Genomic DNA, 25,286 nt, shown 5'->3' with positions numbered 1-25,286 from the left:
CTGAAGAGGATCCAATGAGTGGACCAAGAATGCCAAACTGAGTTTTGTTGACATTGCATTCAGCAAATAGCATTTGACCATTGAAACGAGCGTCCAATCGGATTTCATTATTCTGAAGAGGCGGATGTATTCGTTTATGTTGTGTTTCTGGAAAGAAGGGGGAGAAGGAGAAAACAATACGTTTGTTTAATTTAGTATCGCACAAAAGTCTTATGTACTTTTTAATTTATGTTGGTCATTTCATAAATCAAAGGTAATCAACATACAGTTTCTGCATTTTTTTTGTCCAAACTATGTATTGTGTTATAACAAAGATGTCTAAAGAGGATAGACATGATTAGCTAGATAGCTAACGTTAGTAGCTAGAAAGGCGACCTGCCCCCGTAAAGTTAGCCAGCTAACGTTTGCTAACTGGCTAGCTATAATGTCAAAAGAGTCATGTACATGTACGCACAAATAAAGTAACTTGGGGATTGTCTGTATATCTGTTGTGATTAAATTTCTGAAGCAGTGGCAGACAGACCACCAGCGATGTAGACACAAGCTGCTGAGTCATTAACGTTAGCTAACCTATCTAGCGAGCTATGTTGGGGAATTGTAGCTACAGCAGCTAGCCAGTTCCACAACCAGTGAAAAGTAATTTTTTTTCATGTCTCTTCCACTAATATTGTCGATGTGGGAAGTGTAGCTAACAATTTCACGTGTCTAACTACACGTTGATTATTTAGCTAGCTAGTTAGTTATGATCATTTTTTCTGAATGGCGTCAAATTGTCAGACCGCCAGCCAGCAAATTAATGGCATGTTTTACTTTCTTTTTCAGATTGCTGTAATACCCACTTTGTAAAGTCCTGAATTGAACCAAGTCAAGGATCCTTCATTGATGGTTCTAAAAATCTAACCATGAGCTTCAGCTTTGAGGGAGATTTCAAAACAAGACCCAAGGTGTCTCTTGGGGGAGCGAGTAAAAAGGTAAGACCACTATGAGATTTACCATACCTTCTGTATAGAAATGGCTACTGTGCTATTTCTATAGCTAGCTAGCTTCTTCACTTAATTTTTCTACTAGTCCTGTCAAGCACAGGAGGTTGGTGGCACCTTAATTGGGGAGAATGGGTTTGTGGTAAAGACTGGAGTGGAATCGTATCAAACACAAACGCTTTAGTGTCCAGGTATTTGATGCCATTCCATTAGCTCCGTTCCGGCCATTATTAGCAGCCTCCACTGGTGTCAAGCTATGTTAATGTACTTTGGCTTTCAGGAGGAAAAAGCATCTCTCCTACACCGGACACAAGAGGAAAGGCGAAAAAGAGAGGTAGTCCTTTGTGTGAAACACACTTGTGATGTAAAATTGTCCTACGTGAACTTCAAATACAACGTTGGATTGTAAACCGAACATTATTTAATTTCACTGTGTATTTATTTACTCTGTTTTTCAACTTCAATAAGGATGAAAGACGAAGATTGAAGAACGCTATTGTCATTCAGTCCTATATACGAGGATACCATGACCGAAAACAGCAAGTATGTCTACTAACATGAACAAGCTCATTCTTGGGTGTCTATGCCATACCCTTCCACTCTCACTTATCATGCCAGCAATCCCATTTCCACAGCCTCGTATTGCTGATGGCAATGTGGATAGATACTTCATTCTGTACACTATCAAGTGATCATCCCTATAACTGTCAATGAACTTTGACCCTGCTTTTTTCCAGTATGCCATCCAGAGGGGCAACTTTGACCGCTGCGTCTGCAAGGCACAGTCAGAAGGTGGACTGCCAATGTCCGACGCTGCCAGTCTCAGTCTCCTAACGAGGCAACTCCTGTTTTTCTACAGACAGAGTGAGGACTCGCGGAGATTGGTGAGAACCAACGTTTTTTGAAAGTGTTGTTACAACTAATTCAAAACTTGTGTAAAATGTGATGTCTTGCGTGTGGGAACCTGACGCAACATTTCTGTCTGTGTCTCTAGATATGGATTTGTCAGAACCTAGTGAAACACAATGGGCAGTTTTTGAAGCTGCTGGCGGGGCCCGAGAGACAGACGTGTGTGTTTCAGATCAAGAGGGTTCTGGGCTCCTGCTGCAGGTAATGGGGCCTACACCTATTCTACAGGAATGCGTTCTGGGGTGAAGTTTCCCCTAGGTATAGATCTTGGATCAACTTCCTCTCCTCCAATGCTAACCTTAACCATTAGTGGGGGAAAAATGTTAAACTGACCCAATATCCAAGAATGGTATGGCTGTTGAACAAGTTGATGGGGACTAAATTACATGGTGTTACCATCGATTGTAAACTGTCATGGTCAAAACACATAGATTCAATGGTTGTAAGGATGAGGAGAGATCTGTCCGTAATAAGGAGATGCTCCGCTTTTTTGACACTACACTCCACAAAGCAAGTTCTGCAGTCTCTAGTTCTGTCTTATCTCGATTATTGTCCAGTCATATCATCAAGCGCTGCAAAGAAAGACCTAGTTTTGCTGTCCCAGAACAGAGTGGCACGTCTTGCTCTTCATTGTAATCGGAGGGCTCATATTAATACTATAAATGCCAGTCTTTCTTGGCTAAGAGCTGAGGAAAGACTCACTGCGTCACTTCTTGTTTTTATAAGAAACATGAATGTTATAGGAAATACCAAATTGTTTGCATATTACAGACAGCACTGACCCACACTCTTACCCCACCAGACATGCTGCCTGGGGTCTTTGAGTCCCCAGGCCCAGAACCTATTCAAGGAAATGTGAAGTATTATACAGAGCCTTGAGTGCATGGAACTCCCTTCCATCTTATATATCGCAAGGGAACGGCAAACCTGCTTTCAAAAAACAAATAAAGCAACCTCTCATGGCACAACGCCTCTCCTCCATGTGACCTATTTGTTGTGTGTATGTACTGACATGTATGTGTAATTGATAGATGCGCACACACACACACTACATGTATTTTTATGTATGCAAATTGTAAAGTCTTGTAAATGTCTGTAATGTCTTTTTCATTATGTGTCAGACCCCAGTAAGACTAGCTGTTGCCATTGGCGTCGGCTAATGGGGATCCTAATTAATCTAATCAAGATCAGCTTCTATGGGCAACTTCACTCTACCGCCATGAATGCATTGATGAAATATGGGCTTATTACACCCCTATAACAGCGTTTCTCCATCTTTCCTAGACTTCTGCAGACCTGCAAGGATGACAGTTTGAATGTTGCCGTCCCCATGAGGATGCTGGAGATCTTTTCTTCAGAGAGAACTTATCTTCCTGTCCTTGAAGACATGAATTGTGTAGCGTCGTTAATCGAGCAGATTTTGCACTATATGGTACAGAAAGGTAAGTGTCCTGATGGTTTCACTGCTGTTACAGTGCAAAATAGGTTTTTTGTTTGTTGTTAATGCTCATTTTCAAGCCCCATTGAATTTAACCTCTTGCATCTCTCTCTCTCACTCACTCTCTCACTCACTCTCTCACTCACTCACTCACTCACTCACTCACTCACTCACTCACTCACTCACTCACTCACTCACTCACTCACTCACTCACTCACTCACTCACTCACTCACTCACACAGGATACTACAGGTCACTTTATATTCTAGTGAATCACAAGCTCCCTTCCAGTCTGGAGTACAGTGATGCTCCCTATGGTGCACACGTTATCCCCTTGGCAAGCACACTGCTGGAGCACACGCTGAAGCCCCTGCACTTTACCTACTCCTCCTGCACTACAGGCGCAAGGTATGTTGAGGTCTCCCCTAGGTACAGATCTAGGATCAGCTTCCCCTCTTCCTATCAATCCTAACCGTAATCATTAAGGGACGGACAGACCAGTAGGATTGCCGAGTGTCTGCCCGACCGAGAGTACTTACCTCTGAACAGAGTACCGGCCGTATACATTTTCAAACCGATTCTACATGTAGAAATGGGCGAAATTGACAGCTGTCAGTTGTCCACCGGCGGGTGGTCCCTGTAACACACTGCGCCGAAGGCAAGCGGAAAAACGGTGAATGTGCGGCCCCTGACCGAATAGAATGACAATCGGTCTGGTGAGTTTTGTCTTTTATTGCGAAAAATTCTAAACTGACCCAAGATCAGCGTCTATGGGCAACTTTACCCTACTCCAAGTATAACAGCAGGAGTAGCATCTGTAAAACCACAACAGTCACACCAGAACAATCAAACACACACACAAATGAACTGAAGCTGAAGTTAACTAGAACACACACACACACACACACACACACACACACACAGAGTGTCCTGAAGTCTGACCCCCTCAAAGTTTAACCTTCAACACATGAAATCCCCCTCACACACAAAGCATCCCTGCATCAGCGACTGCTGAGCACGTGGGAAAGAGCACAGCGAGGGGCTAGGAGCGGAATGCCTTTGTCGTATGCTGTTAAAATTGTCCAGTAAACTTTGGGCATTTGTTTGTCCTTCGAGTCGGTGGGGACACCGTAATTGATTCACCAACCTGTTTACAACAAGCAATAAAACTGACCCAGAGTCTGAGTACAGAATATCGACTATTTGCTCTCAATTATAAACATTCTTAATGACAAACGAAGGGGGGGGGGGCGTTCTTTTCTTTTTGAAGAATAGCAGGGGAAAGGGTGTGAGAAACTTGGGTACACACACTCACTCCAACAGCTAATTATCTGACCGGGACCACCAGATGTGAGAGTTACTCGGTCAAAACAGCTCTGTTTGACAAGACAATATTGGGGCACTCAGAGCTGAAAGGAGACACCTACTCTATCTGTCAAACTCTATTGTCCTTGTTTGGGTAGCCTAATGAGCTTAAAGGATCACCTTTCTTTAGAAACAGACGTTTGGCTCTGTACTGAAAGTGCTCAATCTTTAAGTTGACTGCTGACATTTTTTGGGATTGTATAAACAGTGTGAACATAATTTTTTTGTTGTAAATACATTTTCATATTTTTGATATCTGACCTAGTATTTGAACACTGTGTTGTTGAGGAAGAGCTTGTAGATAAGCATTTCGCTGTTGTGTCCTGTATACGGCTCCTTCCATGAAATGAGTCCCTTTTGTGGCCATTTGATATTTTAAGTAGAAATGGAAAATTCAATAATTTTTTTTTTTTTTTAAATAAAAAAAGACTTCTAGGAACCTAGCAGATGATCAAGTTCTACTGGTGTTTTGTGGTGGAAAACTGAGTGGGTTGAGCGTAACACGTCAACTCTGTTACCCATAGATAGACAGGCTAGAAATGTTTGAACAATTTAAACTTTTTTTGTGAAGCTTGCATTCAATTGCCCCTTCCTGTTGCACACAATAAGCTTTCATTCCCCCCGTCACAAGGGGATTCATGGCTAATTTAAGATGATATCGTCAACCCTGTTATGGTCAACCCTGTTACTTTATTTGACACTTAATAGGCACTAACTAGAGACATTTTGTTTAACCTATTGAGATAAAAAAAATAAAAATCTTGCTAATTTCAACGTTGTCTTAAAGAGCATGTTCCATTTGCTCTTTACAGCAGAATGTTCAATCTGCTCTTTACAGCAGAATGTTCAATCTGCTCTTTACAGCAGAATGTTCAATCTGCTCTTTACAGCAGAATGTTCAATCTGCTCTTTACAGCAGAATGTTCAATCTGCTCTTTACAGCAGAATGTTCAATCTGCTCTTTACAGCAGAATGTTCAATCTGCTCTTTACAGCAGAATGTTCAATCTGCTCTTTACAGCAGAATGTTCAATCTGCTCTTTACAGCAGAATGTTCAATCTGCTCTTTACGACAGAATGTTCAATCTGCTCTTTACACCAGAAGGTTCAATCTGCTCTTTACACCAGAATGTTCAATCTGCTCTTTACGACAGAACATTCAATCTGCTCTTTACGACAGAACATTCAATCTGCTCTTTACAGCAGAATGTTCCATGTGCTCTTTACGACAGAATGTTCCATGTGCTCTTTACGACAGAATGTTCCATGTGCTCTTTACGACAGAATGTAAAAATTAGGAGAAAATAAATAATCTAGACAGTTCATATGTTTATTTATTTATTAACATATTTGTAAATATTGATTTGTGATCAATTGGCTTAATCTAATGTCATTACCATGTAGTGAACAGTTAAAACCAACTTACCCATTCTACAATGTGGGGAATATCCACGGCTCTCCAGGCATTTGTGTAATGACATTTCTCTCTCTCTTTGGTTCCACAGGCAGTTTGTGTTTGCGGCCTTCACTGAGGAGTTCACCTCGGCGCCTTTCACGGAGCAGATCTTTCATTTCTTTATTCCGGCGCTGTCTGATCCGCGCCTCCACTTCCCCTTTGAGGCCTTCCTGGGCTCCCTGCAGGCCACCGTAGTCTCCTCCGCAGCGGCGCTGAAACGTGCTCCGTGGCTCTTCTACTTTGTCCTCTCAGTCGGGGAGACCTGCCTGGGTAAGTGTCTGCATCCAAAACGGTACTTCTATTCCCATAGTGCAGTACATTTCACCAGAGCCCTATGTAGATTTATATTTTTTATATATTTTTTTTATTTAACCTTTATTTAACTAGGCAAGTCAGTTAACCTCACTAGGGTATGTGGGATGCTAGCGTCCCACCTATGGGGGACACTGCCAACAGCCAGTGAAATAGCAGGGCACCAAATTCAAAACAACAAAAATCTCATAATTCAAATTTCTCAGACATACAACAATTATATCCCATTTTAAAGATACACTTCTCATTAATCCAACCACGTTGTCCGATTTCAAAAAGGCTTTACGGCGAAAGCATAACATTAGATTATGTTGGGATAGCACCTAACAAGAAAAACCACACAGCCATTTTCCAAGCAAGGAGAAGCGTCACAAAAACCAGAAATACAGCTAAAATTAATCACTAACCTTTGATGATCTTCATCAGATTGCACTCATAGGACTTCATGTTACACAATACATGTATGTTTTGCTCGATAAAGTTCATATTTATATCCAAAAACCCCATTTTACATTGGCGTGTAATGTTCAGAAATGTTTTGCCTCCCAAAACGTCCGGTGAATGTGCACATCAATTTACAGAAATACTCATCATAAACGTTGATAAAATATTAAACTGTTATTCAAAGAATTATAGATACACTTCTCCTTAATGCAACCGCTGTGTCAGATTTCAAAAAAACTTTACAGCGAAAGCACACTTTGCAATAATCTGAGTACAGCGTTCAGACACGAAACAAAACCCACCATTTTGTGGAGTCAACAAAACTCAGAAATAATATTATAAATATTCGCTTACCTTTGATGATCTTCATCAGAATGCACTCCCAGGAATCCCAGGTCCACAATAAATGTTTGTTTTGTTCGATAAAGTCCATCATTTATGTCCAAATACCTCCTTTTGTTCGCGCGTTCAGTCCACTACTCCAAATGCAGGAAGCGCACGCAAATGTCACGACGAAAAGTCAAAAAAAGTTCTATTTACGTTCGTAGAAATATGTCAAACGATGTATAGCATCAATCTTTAAGATGTTTTTAACATAAATATTCAGTAATATTCCAACCGTACAATTCCAATTTCTTCAGAAAAGAAAAGGAACACAATCTTTAGGATGTTTTTAACATAAATCTTCAGTAATATTCCAACCGGACAATTCCAATGTCTTCAGAAAAGAAAAGGAACACAGCTCACACTCACGTGAGTGCGCGCCTCTGAGCTCATGTCATTTCCTCACTCATCTTACTCCGGGCCCTCTTGTTCGCTTCACATTCACAGTAGAAGCATAAAACAACGTTCTAAAGACTGTTGGCATCTAGTGGAAGCCTTAGGAAGTGCAAAATGAACCCTAAGTCACTGTATACTATATAGGAAATGACTTGAAAAAACTACAAACCTCAGATTTCCCACTTCCTGGTTGGATTTTTCTCAGGTTTATGCCTGCCATATGAGTTCTGTTATACTCACAGACATCATTCAAACAGTTTTAGAAACTTCAGAGTGTTTTCTATCCAAATCTACTAATAATATGCATATCCTACCTTCTGAGCCTGAGTAGCAGGCAGTTTAATCTGGGCACGCCTTTCATCCGGACGTCAAAATACTGCCCCCTAACCTAGAGAAGTTAAGAACAAATTCTTATTTACAATGACGGCCAAACCCGGACGATGCTGGGCCATTTGTGCGCCGCCCTATGGGACTCCCAATCACGGCCGGATGTGATACAGCCCGGATTCGAACCAGGGACTGTAGTGACGCCTCTTGCACTGAGATGCAGTGGTCTTAGACCGCTGTGCCACTCGGGAGCAATAATAGGGTGCCATTTGGGACACAAGCTTAGTGTCCAAGCATGTGGGGAATTGTACTCTCGTGTACCAGCAGGCACATTGACACGAAGAGTTGGAGGGAATGGCCCTGAAAAAAAGACATCTATAGTGATAGGGAGAGGCATTGTAATGTTGTCTGTGTGCGCAGGTTCATTGTCAGAGGAGGGCCTCCAGCTGTACCTGCGAGCTCTGCAGGCCCTCCTGCCTCTCCTCCCCGTGTCAGAGAGCACCAGCAGGCCGGAGGTCATCAGTGACTCTGAGGACGAGGAGGACACCAACACCCAGGCTCCGTCCACACAGGTTGCTAGCTAACACACACACACACACACACACACACACACCACTAATGTGTCAATACGGGTAACACCAAAATTCAGGAATGGCACACTGCAGGTCACAGTTAATGCGTATAGTTCAGAATGGCCAGTTACTTCACAGGCAACATTTTCTAATGAAAACGGCTTACATCTGACTACAGGTATTGCACACACTACAAGCAGACCATAGCCCTATCCACACTGCCCCATGGCACCTCACGATAAACATCCTGGCCCGTATTCATAAAGCGTCTAAGAGTAGGCGTGCTGATCTGGGATCAGGTCCGCCTCTGGCCATACGATCTTATTAATTATGATTGAAATGGAAAAACTGATCCCAGATCCTGCTGACACTATGAATTCAGGCCCAGCTATAGCCTACTTACTGCAACAACTCCCTCACCTATTGCATGTGAACTCGATGGTTGCAGGACGACAGCTATCGGATATCGGTGCAGCTGATCACGGAGGAGTGCGTCCGCAAGCTGGACACCAAGCAGCAGACAAACGCGCTGCTCAACCTGGTGTGGAGGGACTCGGCCAGCGAGGAGGTCTTCACCATGATGGCCTCCATCTGCCACACGCTCATGGTGCAGCACCGCATGATGGTGCCCAAAGTCAGGTCAGTGTTCTACATCGGATCCAGTTACGTTGTTTCCGTCCTAAATGGTACCCTATTCCCTATGTAGTGCACCACTAGTGCAAAATTATTGCACCATAAGGGGAATAGGGTGCCATTTGGGATTCACACACCTAAAGGTGTTACATGTCTTTACTGTGCTAGAATATCCGCTTTTGTTTTGTTTGAATCCTCACCTGAAGTCGTTTTGAGAACCTTCCTCTCACTGCGATTGTAATGAATGTTTCCAATATTTTGTCTTTTTGTATATATTTTCCCCCCTGTTTTTATTTTAATTTTAACTCCATCATGAAACTGGTGATGAATCAGCGTTTACGTGTTGTAAGCAACTAATGCGAATAACGATGAAGAAGCTCAGCCGTTATTGGCGTATACAACCGGCGGAGGAAGCACTTGGGATGTCAGGGAGGCTCTGAAGCTGTCACTCCTCGATTAGGGTAATTAGTCCTGGGATGGCTGATTTTGGGTTGATTGCATTAGGGCAGGATGTGGATGTGGATGTGAGAGGGGGAGATGGCCGCTGTCGCGGCTGAACGAGGGGGCACCTTCCTGGGCTTTACGGCACACCCTGCGTGGTCTCTCAACCCTTCTGGTTAATGGTTAGTAGAGCCAATGGAAGACACTACCTGTCTGTACTGTGTGGGGATGAGAGAGTGAATGTGTATCCCAGCGTATTGTCATTACTGACGCGTTACTTTTACCTTTACAGGGTGGGCAACAATAAAGACGGCTATATTGTTTAGGGCAGGAGAGTGTTACCTGGGTCGTATCAACTAGAAACCAAACGGAAGCAAACAGGCCAGAACGGGGAGGGACTACCTGAATTTGTCCAGTAAGAAAACCCAAGTTTTCGTTGCAAAACGTTCTAAATTGCAAAAAAGGAATACGACCCTGTCCAATCTCATGCGAAACCTGATTCAGACATCTTTCAAACTCACACAAAACACAAAATCCCCCCAAAACTCTTCCAGAGAAGATGCGTTGATTTGCTTACCAAATCATTTGGTGGAATAGGCATAGAGTCCTCCTCCCTAAGTATTTTCTATCATTTTTACAGCTTCCTTTGGTCCAAACGCTTTTACCATAAATCCTGCCTCTCGTCCTCCATCATTATCGGATATCTGTGCAAAATAATTAGCTCACTGAGGAAGATTAATTAGTGGCCAAGTAGACGGGATAGCTTTACAAGAGGCTTAGGGGAGCAAATTGCATCCCAGGCCTGATTTACTGCGTTTAAAAAAGAGCTAGTCTGCCTAGCCGGCCCTCCTGCCTCCCGCCCGACGGCCAGCCCAGCGCAATGCCTCGAATAAATGTATATCTTGTCAAAATGCTCTTACCTTCTTTCTTGCTTTCTTCTGTTCATAAGAGCTCGATTCAGGCCCTGTATGTTCTGTAAGATTTGAGATATAATCTTTAAATTTAAGGCTTTTCAATTCAGGCCTGCATGTTCTGTAAGATAAATAAAAAATAAAAAAAATGGTTTTTGTTGCTGTAATCTTTGTCTTTATGGTTGGTAGGCTAAATGGGTGTAATTTCACTTTAATTGTTTAGTGTTAGGTATTTGGTGTAATTTCACTTTAATTGTTTAGTGTTAGGTATTTGGTGTAATTTCACTTTAATTGTTTAGTGTTAGGTATTTGGTGTAATTTCACTTTAATTGTTTAGTGTTAGGTATTTGGTGTAATTTCACTTTAATTGTTTAGTGTTAGGTATTTGGTGTAATTTCACTTTGGGGGGGGAGTGTGGGTATGGGGTGTGGTGGCACGGGGGGGGGGGGGGGGCCTCAGCCTGTGGTTCGCACTCTGTCACTAACTGATGGTCACTGACAACTGTAAGTGTTAGCTAGCCTCTGTCCTTCATTTGTTTTTGTGCGCTTGCTGTGATTGTGGAGTTTACTGGGGATATTGACGCTCGGGCAATGAGAACAAAGTCTTTCTGCCATTGGCACTGACTCGCAGGCCCTTTATGAATTAGGCCTAAGATAGTTTTACATAAATAAAGCAGAATTTGAAGCAAATTACTATTTGAGCTCGATTCAATCCGTACTGTAGCGTGATTCGATTCATTTCAGATTGGGCTGACATATGTAGCGTTTACCATGAATGCATTCTCCACCAACGTCGGAACGTTGCCTTAAAATGTATATTGCGCTGTAGCGCAGCTCTTCAGCGCTACGGATTGAATCGAGCCCTTTTCCTAGTTTTCTCTTTTTCTGCGAACGTACGTACATTCTTGCATTATGTCAAAATAAAATAATCTGTGTTTTGTCCATCAAGGTCATTTTTATGGACACACACACACACACACACACACACACGCACATGACCCCTTTTGATGCCTGTGACTTTGTGTATTAGTGCCTTCATTCCGTGATTGAAATGGAGCTTTGGTTTCTAGCAGGCCGTATATCAGGCTGTCAGTCAGCATTTTAGTGCTTTGTTTCCCATTTCAATCAAACACCCGGCCGCGCACTGTAAAGGCCCAGAGCACTATGCTATACCCAGCTCCCCTCCTCTCTTGTACTGACAGATGGGAGGGGCACGGCAGAAACTATTTCTCAAACATATTAAGAGGTGTCACTCGCCCCCCCCCCCCCCCCACTCTGAAGGCTCATTTTAATTTTCCGCCTTTCAGATATTCTCCGCTGCACAATGGTGGCCGAGGTATGGTTTGTCCCAAATGGCACCCTATTCCCTTTGTAGTGCATTACTTTTGACCAGAGCCCAAAGGGAATAGGGTAACATTTGAGACGCACATTGAGAGATTGGAGGCCGACACCAACGTGTGTTCACGTGAGATTCCATCCACTTCCCGGTCCCCCTCTCTGTTCTGTCAATCTTTTACCTCATAATGTGAATAGAAGGCGATAGCCTGTTAAGTGGCAGGCATCCTTATAGGTGACAATACCGTAGCCCCTTAGACAGAGGCCCGTTATATGCAAGGGGCATTTATTTAGTTTTCACCTTAATTACCGCATTAGTGTTACCTGACATTAACCCTCGGTGTGAAGGACACACACAATCTAGCCGTAGCGATTTAAAGGAGGGTACACACACCTTGAACAAAGAGCAGCTTCACACCCGGGTGCCATAGGCCGTTAGTTAGACCGGCCGGGGTGTCCGGGATGAGGGCCCAGTGGCTGCGTCTCAAATGGCACCCTGTTCCCTACATAGTGCACTACTTTTGACCATGGTCCATAGGAGGCCGACACGAGGGAATCGGTTGCCATTGGGACACAGCCAGTGGCTCATTCCCTCCCTCCTTCCCTCCTCAGTGTTATCATGTAATTCAGGGAGAGTGTGGAAGCATGCTTGCGCTCTGGGGTCAATGTGAGGGCCATGCCCCCCCCCCCCCCCCCCTCCCTCTCTATTGTGTCCCCCCGTGGCCATTAAGTTAAATGGGGCTCCTCCAGGAAGCCAGAGGGCCTGTTTATGACCCTGGGCCGATCTCCTCCTTGCCAGCAACTAGTTTACTAATGGAAGGTGCCTCGCCTAAATAAAGCTTAATGGGTCGTTTAATCTTTTTTTCGTTGCGGAAAAGGGAGAGAGGGGACTAAAGAGGGAGAGGAAGGGCCAAGAAAGAAAATTCCTGCGGGATACGCTATGCTGCTGTTCAACAGCTTTTATTAGATATTTTTCTGTCTTTATGCGTGTCCTCTGGTTACTTGGGCAAAGTTAACGATATCTGACTTAGAAGGCATCGAGGCAGAGCGCAATGTATACGTTCAGACGTACAAACTGTGTCAACTCTTTTGTCCCTTATCTTTGATACATACATCTTTATAGATATTTTTGTAAATGTTTGTTTACTTCGGTCTTTCTATTTTGTCCCCTCCAGGCTTCTGTACAGTTTAGCGTTTAATGCACGTTTCCTGAGACATCTCTGGCACCTGATACAGTCCATGACCACCAAAATGATCACGGGGTGAGTTGATTTGAATGTCGGTCAGGGGCTGTATGTATCAAGCGTCTCAGAGTAGGAGTGTTGATCTTTGATCAGGTCTCCTCTCCCTGTCCATGTAATCTTAATCAATGTGATCTAAAAGGCCAAACTGATCCTAAATCAGAACTCCTGCTTTGAGACACTTGATATAAATATGCGACCCTGAACAAAGTGATGGTCCTTGATTGGGTCTCGGCGTATGTAAGTCAATTCAACGTGCTTTATTGACATAAATAAACATGTCAGTATAGTGAGTAGTGAGTCTCTCTCTTCTTCTCTCCTCCCAGGTCCATGGTTCCGCTGTTGCAGGTCATTTCGCGGGGGTCTCCCATGTCCCTGGAAGACTCCAATCGCATCATTCCCCTCTTCTATCTCTTCAGTTCCCTCTTCAGCCACTCGCTCATCTCCGTGCACGACAGCGAGTTCTTTGGCTACCCTATGGAGGGCCATGGTAGGCCACTCCCTCAGTGTTTCCCCTAGGATTTTTTTCGGCAGTGGTGGCAAAGTTATTGTGGGTGGGGGGCGAATGTGGGGCCAACAGCACTGTCTCTGACTTAACATTTTAGAGGCTCTAATCTTGGCCACAGAGACAACATTTTTCTGTTTTAAAGAGTTTTCTGTTATTCTACACATTTAGTCATGGGGCAGAGCGTAAACATTTCAGCAATTCTACACATTTTGCCATGGCTTATGCCATGTTCTTATGCTATCTCAGTGACTCAAACATTATAACAAAATCAATGGGGGCCCTATGCTATGAATTATTTAAAATGTATTCTCCTGATTGTCTAGTTATTGTTCTGGTGATTGTTTGGCCAGTTCTCAAAGATTATCTTGTTAAATAATTTAAAAAAGCTCCATTATCTTTGCTACATACTTTATATCTGGTTTTAATCGTTTAGGGTTTACTCTGAAAACATTTTAAAATCCCCCACAATTATCATATTTTAGGAAGTGGCGGCAACAATTTGCTAGTGGCGCCACGCCGCTGCTAAATGAATATAGAGGAAACACTGCTTCCTCCAAACTCTAGTCTCCACGGTGGCATCCCAAATGGCAACCGATTCCCTATGCACTACTTCTGACCAGGGTATGTAGGGTGCCATTAAGGACGCAACCCTAGTCTCAAAATCACCTGCCTCTTGTTTTGAATCAGTGTGAAGCTGACATTTTGTTTTACTTTGAATTGAAATGCTTCTAGAAACAAATCTATATGTATCCAGATGGATAGTTTCACACATTTTATACACTACACCACATTGCTGCTGCACAACATCCTCCACCTTGCTTGTTATTCAGTGGGTAAGAGATGTAGGGCGATATTTTCTCCTCGCAAAGACAGCTATGCTGGCAACCTTCTAAATAACGGGAGCTCTGATACTGTACCTCACGATTGCATCGTGTGTGTTGCGTGTGTATCACATTGTTGACTACATCCCTGGTTTAACTAGAGATCTTCCTCACGGAAATTGTCAAAGAAAAGTTTAAATCGCGCTGCAAAATGATCATTTCACTTGCAGTGCGTTCGTTTACAGTGCAGGTGTCTTTGCGATAGGGAAATGTTGCCTGTACTGTGTTCAATGGCTGAGTAACAGTGAACAACCGTCCATTCCTTCTGCCCACGCCTTCCTCAGGCCACAGCAATACCACCATGATGCCGTTCACATTGTCCGAGCTGGTGAACCTGTCTCAGTTGCTGAGGGACGCGTGTCTGGGCATCATCAAGCTGGCCTACCCCGAGACCAAGACGGAGCACCGCGAGGAGTACATGGCCGCCTTCCGCAGCGTGGGAGTCAAAACCAACACAGAGGTGCAGCAGCGCATCCAGGCCGAGCAGAAACGCTGGGTTCAGCTCTTCAAGGTGATTACCCCCCCAGCACCTATCGCCCTAGCGTGACAGTGGCTTCAAATCTGATTCAAAGCATGTAGTGACGGTGGCTTAGTGTGTAACACCGCCACAACTCTAGTCTGCATGTTGTCCCCCGCCAAAGTCCGGAGTTCTGCCTCTCCTCCCGTCTCAGTCTCCCCTTTTTATATCCAACTGTCTAAATATATACCAAATAAGGAAAATGGGATTCCATTCAAAAAATAAATAAAATAAACTTCATAATTTGAATGCTTCCCGAGTCCCAACTGGCTTCTGTCCTCACTCTGAGGCACCTGTAGCAGATTTTGAAAATGGTTGCATGCTGTATGTATCTTTAAAGGGTGTCCTTTGACTTCTGTTGCTCTCATAGCAAACATAATTGTAAATAACAAAAATGTGTTGATCAGCGACCGTTGAAACTCGAATTGGGTTAGTTAGGAGAAACCGAGTATGCATGGCTAGACATGGCTGAGTGAGGACGTTCATTGGCTGTTTACTGAAAGGAAATGAGGCAGATGACAACATTAGGTTAATTATTTCTCTCTCTCTCGCTCGCTCACTCACTCACTCTCGTCCTTACCCCCCCTCTATCCTTCTCCTCTCCCACTTACTTTCCCTGAAACAGTAATTAAGCGACTCTGGCTGCGAGTCTTTGAGAGAGGGACTCGAAAGTGAGCAACACTTTCTTTCAGTAGAGGTGGTGGCGGTGTACGAATGCGGCAAGAATTTCATAACAGTTCAAGGCGAGCAAACACCTCCCGTCAGCTAAAACGACCCATTAAAGAAGTGGGAGAGCAGTGGAAATGCATTTTCCAAATTGAACCGGGGGGGGGGGGGCTGGATTTACAGTCGCTTTAACGCCCGCTGACCCCGTAACACGCTAATGTTTGGTTCGAGTCATCAGCCGTCCTTCGCCCATCTTTTATCGCCCCCATTGTCGAGCTATCTATTTAATTGAAAGAAGTTAATTGAATGAAAATGATCAACTAAGCTTCTATTAATATTGCTAATGGAACTTCTCTTCTTGGCCATGTTTGGAGAGAGATGTCACCGCAGAGTTTGGGAAAGCCCATTAAGTCGTGCACTTAACCCGATGTGCTAATTAAGGAATGCTTATTCATTCCTCCGAGTCGGGGGTAAGTCTCTCTCCGAACCCATCGCCGGCGCCGCGAACAGCGTTTTGCACTCCCCGTTATTACCGAGAATACCGACTCCGGTCGTCGCTGATGACGGCCCGAGATTGATTGCGTCCTGTCTGAAAAACGATGTGCGTTTTTAAAAATAACACTTCCATTCAAACGATGTTGCCTGGTTATTGTATTGAAAATTGTTTCAGGGTAATTATGTGTGTGCATACTCCCAGCTAGTGCCGGTAATGACTGTGGAGTAAGATTATGGAAATGATCAATATAGATGTGACAAGTTCAGTCGCTACAGCGGAGTCTTCTCTCCGCTAATCAGCTGAAGTTGTGAACTCCACAAATATGGCCTATACAGCTGACAAAAGTGATGATCGACTTCTATCTAACCTTCCTATCCAAAGACTGCACAGAGGAAGACATGGGGATAGGATGCAAAAGGCATGTTTTTCGCTGGACCGGACTGGACAGTACAAAAAATGATTAGGGACAGTACAAGACAGACATGTTTAGTTATTAACAGGACAGGAATGAATATTCACTCTTGTTTCACCCTCTACTGCACAGTAAGACAATGGATATCACAACAACTCTCACCCTGACCCTATCTTGCAGAACAACACTGAGTTACACTGGTCATTTCCACAGTTTATCTTTTGCCCTCCGTCCCGTGGCTGATGTCAGCAGACTGGACAGACTAGCCCATAATTAACCCTGATGCTGGATGTGGAGGGATGAGCCCCCCCCCCCCCCCATTTCTCTTTTATACTATCGTTAAATACCACACTAATGGCTCAGCTCGCAAATTGCTTTTTTTAAGAGGAAGCATCTTATTGTCGAGTCTCCACGCAAATAGATTTGTTTGTTAACAAATGAAAGGATGTATGCTTTAAAATGACATCCGTATATCACATATCTTGAACTTTTTGTACTTTTAAGCCATTTAAGCAGACGCTCTAATCCAGAACGACATACAGTAGTGAGTGCATACATTTTTCGTACTGCTCCCCCATGGGGAATCGAATCCACAACCTTGGCGTTGCAAGTACTATGCTCTACTGACCAAGCCGCACAGGACCTGAAAATGACGTGGTTAAAATGACATATATCTTTATCACTTGTGTGACGTTTCGTTTCATGCAATTCGTTTCACTTTGACTTGCGTATTACAGCCGAAACCATTTAAGCCATTTTTTACAAATTAGTTTTTATATACTACGAAGAGAGCGAGTGGCATGTTCTCTTGAGAGTCCAGTGTGTGACTTTCATTTTGATTGCTTATTGTTCTGCGTTTCACAGGTGATCACTAACTTGGTGAAGATGGTGAAGGCTCGTGACATCAGACGTCCCTTCTGTCCGGCAGGTCATTGGCTCTCTGAAGAGGTCAACATCAGAGCAGATAAGGTAACCGTGCTCTCAGCCGTTAGATTGTTACCCTTAATGAGGTTATCAGGAAAATCATTCATCTGGTTTACTCAATAACGCTTCACTCACACTTCCTTTTATCAATCCACCGTTATGACTGCATACAGTGGTCATGAACACAACTTTAAGCTCTTGGCGTTACATGTAATTATAGTTGATAAACAACTTAGTGACATCTATGGTGGAGATGCATGCAATGTTCTCATGAACTGTGCTACTGACATGCCTTTGAGGAGTATCTGTGTAAATGTACATGATACATTACGATCACTTTATTGTCCGTGTACACGGAAATTCATTTTGTAAGGTCAGCATACAAAATACACTACAACAATACACCATAATACATTCAATGCGTACTGGGAATACTGGAAAGTGAGCATAAACATAGTCCCTCTGGCATACTGTTAGGCCATTGTATTAGACCCACGTTATTTCCTATGTAGGATGTTGTTAGCACAGTCACTCTGACTGGAGCCCTGCTCTTCCCTCTCCAGGTGACCCAGCTGTACGTCCCCTCGGCCAGACACGTGTGGAGGACGCGGAGGATGGGACGCATCGGGCCCCTGCAGTCCACACTGGATGGTACGATACAATATAGATCCCACAAAAAAAAGTAGTCCCAGTTAGGTTTGTTCACGATACCAGTATCACGATAACACGATTTTCCATGGCAAAAAAAGGAAACAGGAAGCAGACTTAACTCTATGATACTTTGAAGTATTGTGACAACCCTAGTTCCTGCTATGCGTGAACCGACCACTGATTGTCGTCACAGATTTTAGAAGTGCAGTGGAACACCCTAGTTGCCGCACCATAATTTGGGTACAGGGAACACTGTGCCATCTCTGGTGAATTAAGCTCTTAGGTCAGCTCAGGTGTAATCTCAGGTATGTTATTTTCCTTCGAGTCACTCCCGATGCGTTAGCCAGGGATGGCAATGGGCCGAGAGCGAGACAACCAACATCATATGTTGTTTAATTTAGAGCTGCATCAAAGGGCCTCCGGCAGTGGGCAGAGAGAGAGAGCAGGTGTGAAAACAAACGGATAACAATGCGTGTATGATCTGCCTAATGCCACTCCACCCAGCCCCGATACAGGATCAATTAAATTAGCCTGAGAGTCCTGATGAGCTCAGACATGTCTGGCTGTATGTTTGTCTTCCCTTTTTTCATTTCCTTAAATGGACAGGCCCTCGGGTGATGAATGGCTAACGTATTGACCACCCCCGGGCCGTATTTCTCCTCACCGATGGAAACCTGATGGCCGAAATGCAGATAGGATTGACTAATTGAGCAGAATAATTGCGCTTGAACGGGGACAATGAAGGGGAAGGGGGGGGGGGGGAGAGAGAGAATGGTGCTTTAACTCTGCTGTTGTGGCAGTTTTGGGTTCTAAACGGTTACGAACGTCTGCTTAATGGAAACGGCCAGTCAGGTGGACGGGCAGCTCACCGTTGAGTTAATTAAAAGTGTGTGTTAGTGAGAGAGGGGTTGAGGCAGGATTGAGCGCTGGGTGGGGAGAGGGCCTAGCAGGTTAGCAGTTGGGGAGGGAGTAAGGTAGCAGGCAGGAAAAATGGGGTCTGGGTGTTTTCTGGGTTTAACCCCTTCCATGAAGAAGTGTCTGGGTTTTCTGGGAGACTGCAGGGAAGGAGTGTGGGTTTAGGTTCTGGTAAAGGAACCTATGGGCTCCGCGCAGGCTGGTTAAACATTTACCACACAGTGCTGTCTCAGCATCTGTCCACACACTATGTCGTCATGGAAACCCTTCATGGCGCTGCATTGGGCATTTATAGATGGATGGATGGATGAATTAGAGGCGGATGGATAGATACCTAGATGGAGGATCAGATTGATGAATGGTAGGATAGTGTGGTTAGATGGGTTAATTGATGGAGGGATGGATAAATGAATAGATAAATAGATGAATGGGTAGAAGACAGACAGATTGACTGTTGTAGAGCAGTTTAAGCCTTGTTGTTGTACTGTATTTCTGTTGAAGAAGTTCCCTTACAGGACAAAAACATGTTCTATTCTATTCTAGTGGGGATGGAGCCTCCACAGCTGTCTGTGTCTGAGGAGAGACACTTGGCCATTCTGACCGAGCTTCCCTTCGTCGTGCCCTTTGAGGAACGAGTCAAGGTACTCTGCATGTCATCTCTGCATATTGCTCCATACAGATGCGTTCCAATATATTGGCACCCTTGCATGATTCACACTAGAGGTCGACCGATTATGATTTTTCAACGCCGATACCGATTATTGGAGGACCAAAAAAAGGCCAATTCCGATTAATCGGCCAATTTTTTTTGGGGGGGGGGGTGGGTGGGTTATTTATTTATTTATTTGTAATAATGACAATTACAACAATACTGAATGAACACTTATTTTAACTTTAATATAATACATCAAAAAAATCTATTTAGCCTCAAATAAATAACGAAACATGTTCAATTTGGTTTAAATAATGCAAAAACTGTGTTGGAGAACAAAGTAAAAGTGCAATATGTGCCATGTAAAAAAGCTAACGTTTAAGTTCCTTGCTCAGAACATGAGAACATATGAAATCTGGTGGTTCCTTTTAACATAAGTCTTCAATATTCCCAGGTAAGAAGTTTTAGGTTGTAGTTATTATAGGATTATAGGACTATTTCTCTCTATACGATTTGTATTTCATATACCTTTGACTATTGGATGTTCTTATAGGCACTTTAGTATTGCCAGTGTAACAGTATAGCTTCCGTCCCTCCCCTCGCTCCTACCTGGGCTCGAACCAGGAACACATCGACAACAGCCACCCTCGAAGCAGCGTTACCCATGCAGAGCAAGGGGAACAACTACTCCAAGTCTCAGAGCGAGTGACGTTTGAAACGCTATTAGCACGCACCCGGCTAACTAGCTAGCCATTTCACATCGGTTACACCAGCCTAATCTTGGGAGTTGACAGGCTTGAAGTCATAAACAGCGCAATGCATTGCGAAGGGCTACTGGCAAACGCACGAAAGTGCTGTTTGAATGAACGCTTACGAGCCTGGTGCTGCCTACAATCGCTCAGTCAGACTGCTCTATCAAATCATAGACTTAATTATAACATAATAACACACAGAAATACGAGCCTTAGGTCATTAATATGGTCGATTCCGGAAACTATCATCTCGAAAACAAAACGTTTTTCCTGTCAGTGAAATACGGAACCATTCCGTATTTTATCTAACAAGTGGCATCCCTAAGTCTAAATATTCCTGTTACATTGCACAACCTTCAATGTTATGTCATAATTACGTAAAATTCTGGCAAATTAGTTCACAATGAGCCAGGCGGCCCAAACTGTTGCATATACCCTGACTCTGCGTGCAATGAACGCAAAATGACACAATTTCACCAGGTTAATATTGCCTGCTAACCTGGATTTCTTTTAGCTAAATATGCAGGTTTAAAAATGTATACTTCTATGTATTGATTTTAAGAAAGGCATTGATGTTTATGGTTAGGTACAGTCGTGCAACGATTGTGCTTTATTCGCAAATGCGCTTTTGTTAAATCATCCCCCCGTTTGGCGAAGTTGGCTGTCTTTGTTAGGAAGAAATAGTATCACACAGTTCGCAACGAGCCAGGCGGCCCAAACTGCTGCATATAACCTGACTCTGTTTGCAAGAGAAGTGACACATTTTCCCTAGTTAAAAGAAATTCATGTTAGCAGACAATATTAACTAAATATGCAGGTTTAAAAATATATACTTGTGTATTGATTTTAAGAAAGGCATTGATGTTTATGGCTGGAGCAACGTGTACCTAAGCGATTATATGCAACGCAGGACAGGCTAGATAAACTAGTAATATCATCAACCATGTGTAGTTAACTAGTGATTATGATTGATTGATTGTTTTTTATAAGATAAGTTTAATGCTAGCTAGCAACTTACCTTGGCTTCTTACTGCATTCGCGTAACAGGCAGGCTCCTCGTGGAGTGCAATGTAAAGCAGGTGGTTAGAGCGTTGGACTAGTTTTTTTAAATCAGCCAAATCGGCGTCCAAAAATACCGATTTCCGATTGTTATGAAAACTTGAAATCGGCCACAATTAATCGGCCTTTCCGATTAATCGGTCGACCTCTAATTCACACATTCTTCTAAAATAAGTTGAAATGGAAAAAGCTTTTGGTGTTTGCACATGTATTTGTTTGATTTACAACTGCAAAGGACCAAGAAGAATATCAAATAAATAATTAAATGGATGTAAAAAAAATTGGCCTGGACTAATTTATTCAAAATTCGAATGAATTTGGTCGGAGGCAAAGATTCTCATTTACTGTGTAATTTCTCACCTGTGGTATGTTGCAGGTGCCTACAGGGTAAAAATAGCATTCAATCATTTTTTTAGAAGGAAAAACAGAACATTCTGCTCCATTGCACTCCATTATAAAGTGCAAGGGTGCCAATATATTTGAAAGCGTATGTATACTTGTTAGAAAACCAAAACCCTTGTGTAATATGTATGACTGAATATTTATTTTCACCTCAGTTAAATTAGTTTCAAATAAAATCGCCTTTTATTGTTGACTACATAAATTAGAAATAGTCCATATAGTCAATAGAGGTCCTTTAAAACCTATAGGTAGTCTGGCTATAGGTAGTCTGTCATTAAAACGGCTTGCCATATTATCTCTGTGTGTCCCTGTGGCGAAGATCTTCCAGAGATTGATCTACGCGGACAAGCGGGACGTACAGGGAGACGGGCCGCTTCTGGACGGGATCATCGTCACCATCAGACGGAACTACATCTACGAGGACGCCTACGACAAGCTCTCCCCAGAAAACGGTACGTGGTTAGGCTGAGGAGGGATACGACTTGATGAGGAGGGATACAGTGCCTTCGGAAAGTATTCAGACCCCTTGACTTTTTCCACATTTTGTTAGGTTACAGCCTTATTCAAAAGTTGATTACATTAGTTTTTTTTCCTCAGTATACACACAATACCCCATAATGACAAAGCAAAAACAGGTTTTTAGAAATGTTTGCTAATTTATTAAAAATACAATATGTAAATATCACATTTGCATAACTATTCAGACCCTTTGAGATCCTTGATGAAAACCTGCTCCAGAGAGCTCAGGACCTCAGACTGGGTCGAAGGTTCACCTTCCAACAGGACAACGACCCTAAGCACACAGCCAAGACAACGCAGGAGTGGCTTCGGGACAAGTCTCTGAATGTCCTTGAGTGGCTCAGCCAGAGCCCGGACTTGAACCCGATCTAACATCTCTGGAGAGACCTGAAAATAGCTATGCAGCAACGCTCCCCATCCAACCTGACAGAGCTTGAGAGGATCTGCAGAGAAGAATGGGAGAAACTACCCAAATACAGGTGTGCCAAGCTTGTAGCGTCATAACCAAGAAGACTTGAGGCTGTAATTGCTGCCAAAGGTGCTTCAACAAAGTACTGTCTCTGTACTTTGCTTCGTTCATCTTTGCCTCGATCCTGACTAGTCTCGCAGTCCCTGCCGCTGAAAAATACCCCCACAGCATGATGCTACCACCACCATGCTTCACTGAAGGGATGGTGCAAGGTTTCCTCCAGATGTGACTCTTGGCATTCAGGCCAAAGAGTTGAATCTTCATTTCATCAGACAAGAAAATCTTGTGTCTCATGGTCAGAGTCTTTAGGAGCCTTTTGGCAAACTCCAAGCGAGCTGTCATGTGCCTTTTACAGAGAAGTGGCTTCTGACTTGCTACTCTACCATAAAGGTCTGATTGGTGGAGTGCTGCAGAGATGGTTGTCCTTCTAGAATGTTCTCCCATCTCCACAGAGGAACTCTACAGCTCTGTCAGAGTGACCATCAGGTTCTTGGTCACCTCCCTGACCAAGGCCCTTCTCCCCCGATTACTCAGTTTGGCCGGACGGCCAGCTCTAGGAAGAGTCTTGGTGGTTCATAACTTCTTCCATTTAAGAATGATGGAGGCCACTATGTTCTTGAGGACCTTATTTGCTGCAGAAATGTTTTGTTACCCTTCCCCTGATCTGTACCTCGACACAATCCTATCTCGGGAACTCTACGGACAATTCCTTTGACCTCATGGCTTGGTTTTTGCTCTGACAGGCACTGTCAACTGTGGGACCATATATAGATAAGTGTGTGTCCTTCCAAATCATGACCAATCAATTGAATTTACCACAAGTGGACTCCAAGTTGTAGAAACATCTCAAGGTTAATCAATGGAAACAGGATGCACCTGAGCTCAATTTCAAGTCTCATAGCAAAGGGTTTAAATACTTACGTAAATAAGGTATTTCTGTTTTTTATTTGTAATACATTTTTAAAAATGTCCAAAAACCTATTTTTGCTTTGTCATTATGGGTTATTGTGTGTAGATTGCTGAGGATTTGTATTTATTTAATACATTTTAGAATAAGGGTGTAATGTAACAAAATGTGGAAAAAGTCAAGGGGTCTGAATACTTTCCGAAGGCACTGTATGTCTCGGTCTGCGTCCTAATAATCTCTCCTTTCTCCCAAAGTGTGCACTTGTTCACTTCTCTTCACGGGTTTGGATGGAAATGACTGGTTTAATAAATATGGTGTATAGTCTCACAAGCCCATACCTCCACCAATCCAATGCTTTTAGATTTGTGGGAAGTAGTGAACGAGTGCACATTAGAAAGGAGATATTATTGAGACGCAGCACAAGACGGTATTTGTCTTCTGTTTGCGGTCCATAAAATCCAGATATTCTAGCCGAGGTTGCAGATCCCATTAGAAATGAAGGTTAGCTTTCCCATCGGTCTCTGTGGTATTGGATTTCACTAAAGCATAATTGTGATCGTGGTTATTCTAATGGCTCGCATAAAAGCGGGGAAATCAATTATTTTTAGTCACCTCTTTTTGTGTTTGAATTTAGAAGAGCACTTTTGTTGGGTCACATGATTAAAAACTGTAGTAGTAGGTGGCCCTGCCTTCGAGGGGCTGGAAAGGTGATCTATATCATTCATGTGTCTTTAGAAGTTATAGCTGCTCTGATTTATCACCGTACATTCATTATTCTGAAACGTGACCTCTTTTATACGGTTTGATTTGATTATTCCTCAGGTCAAAGAAATCATGCCTCTTGACATGTGGAAATGGGGAGAAATATAAACTCTAAAATAGATACACTATATATACAAAAGAATGTGGACACCCCTTCGAATGAGTGGATTTGGCTATTTCAGCCACACCTGTTGCTGACAGGTGTATAAAATCGAGCACACAGCCATGCAATCTCCATTGACAACATTGGCAATACAGTGGCCTTACTGAAGAGCTCATTGGCTTTCAGCGTGCAGTCCAATGGACAAATCTGGGTTTGGCGAATGCCGAAAGAACTGTACCTGTCTCAATGCATAGTGCCAACTGTAAAGTTTGGTGGAGGAGGAATAAGGGTCTGGGGCTGTTTTTCATGGTTCGGGCTAGGCCCCTTAGTTCCATTGAAGGGAAATCTTACCGCTACAGCATACAATGACATTCTAGACAATTCTGTGCTTCCAACTTTGTGGCAACAGTTTAGGGAAGGCCCTTTCTGTTTCAGCATGACAATGCCCCCGTGCACAAAGCGAGGTCCATACAGAAATGGTTTGTCAAGACCGCTTTTTCTACCCAATTGGTAGTTACAGTCTTGTCCCATCGCTGCAACTCCCCTATG

The 25,286-nt window shown here is 43.3% G+C and overlaps 1 protein-coding gene across 1 annotated transcript in view; it reads left to right on the top strand.

The window, feature by feature from the left end:
- ube3c (ubiquitin protein ligase E3C) overlaps positions 1-25,286 on the top strand; it is a 50,319-nt gene continuing 25,033 nt past the window's right edge. Inside the window, exons 1-18 of the mRNA XM_014180661.3 lie at positions 1-253; positions 823-971; positions 1,261-1,314; positions 1,449-1,523; positions 1,718-1,864; positions 1,975-2,090; positions 3,174-3,331; positions 3,570-3,735; positions 6,197-6,417; positions 8,431-8,582; positions 9,031-9,221; positions 13,077-13,163; positions 13,469-13,632; positions 14,816-15,042; positions 17,487-17,591; positions 18,110-18,197; positions 19,656-19,753; positions 22,297-22,429. Coding sequence (XP_014036136.1) covers positions 903-971; positions 1,261-1,314; positions 1,449-1,523; positions 1,718-1,864; positions 1,975-2,090; positions 3,174-3,331; positions 3,570-3,735; positions 6,197-6,417; positions 8,431-8,582; positions 9,031-9,221; positions 13,077-13,163; positions 13,469-13,632; positions 14,816-15,042; positions 17,487-17,591; positions 18,110-18,197; positions 19,656-19,753; positions 22,297-22,429 — 2,251 coding nt within the window. The 5' untranslated portion in view covers positions 1-253; positions 823-902. The remainder of the gene's footprint in view (positions 254-822; positions 972-1,260; positions 1,315-1,448; positions 1,524-1,717; positions 1,865-1,974; positions 2,091-3,173; positions 3,332-3,569; positions 3,736-6,196; positions 6,418-8,430; positions 8,583-9,030; positions 9,222-13,076; positions 13,164-13,468; positions 13,633-14,815; positions 15,043-17,486; positions 17,592-18,109; positions 18,198-19,655; positions 19,754-22,296; positions 22,430-25,286) is intronic.

Source organism: Salmo salar, chromosome 29, assembly GCF_965601325.2.
Source record: "Salmo salar chromosome 29, fSalSal1, whole genome shotgun sequence".
Classification (NCBI taxonomy): domain Eukaryota; kingdom Metazoa; phylum Chordata; class Actinopteri; order Salmoniformes; family Salmonidae; genus Salmo; species Salmo salar.
This window is presented reverse-complemented; position numbering and strand designations above follow the sequence as displayed.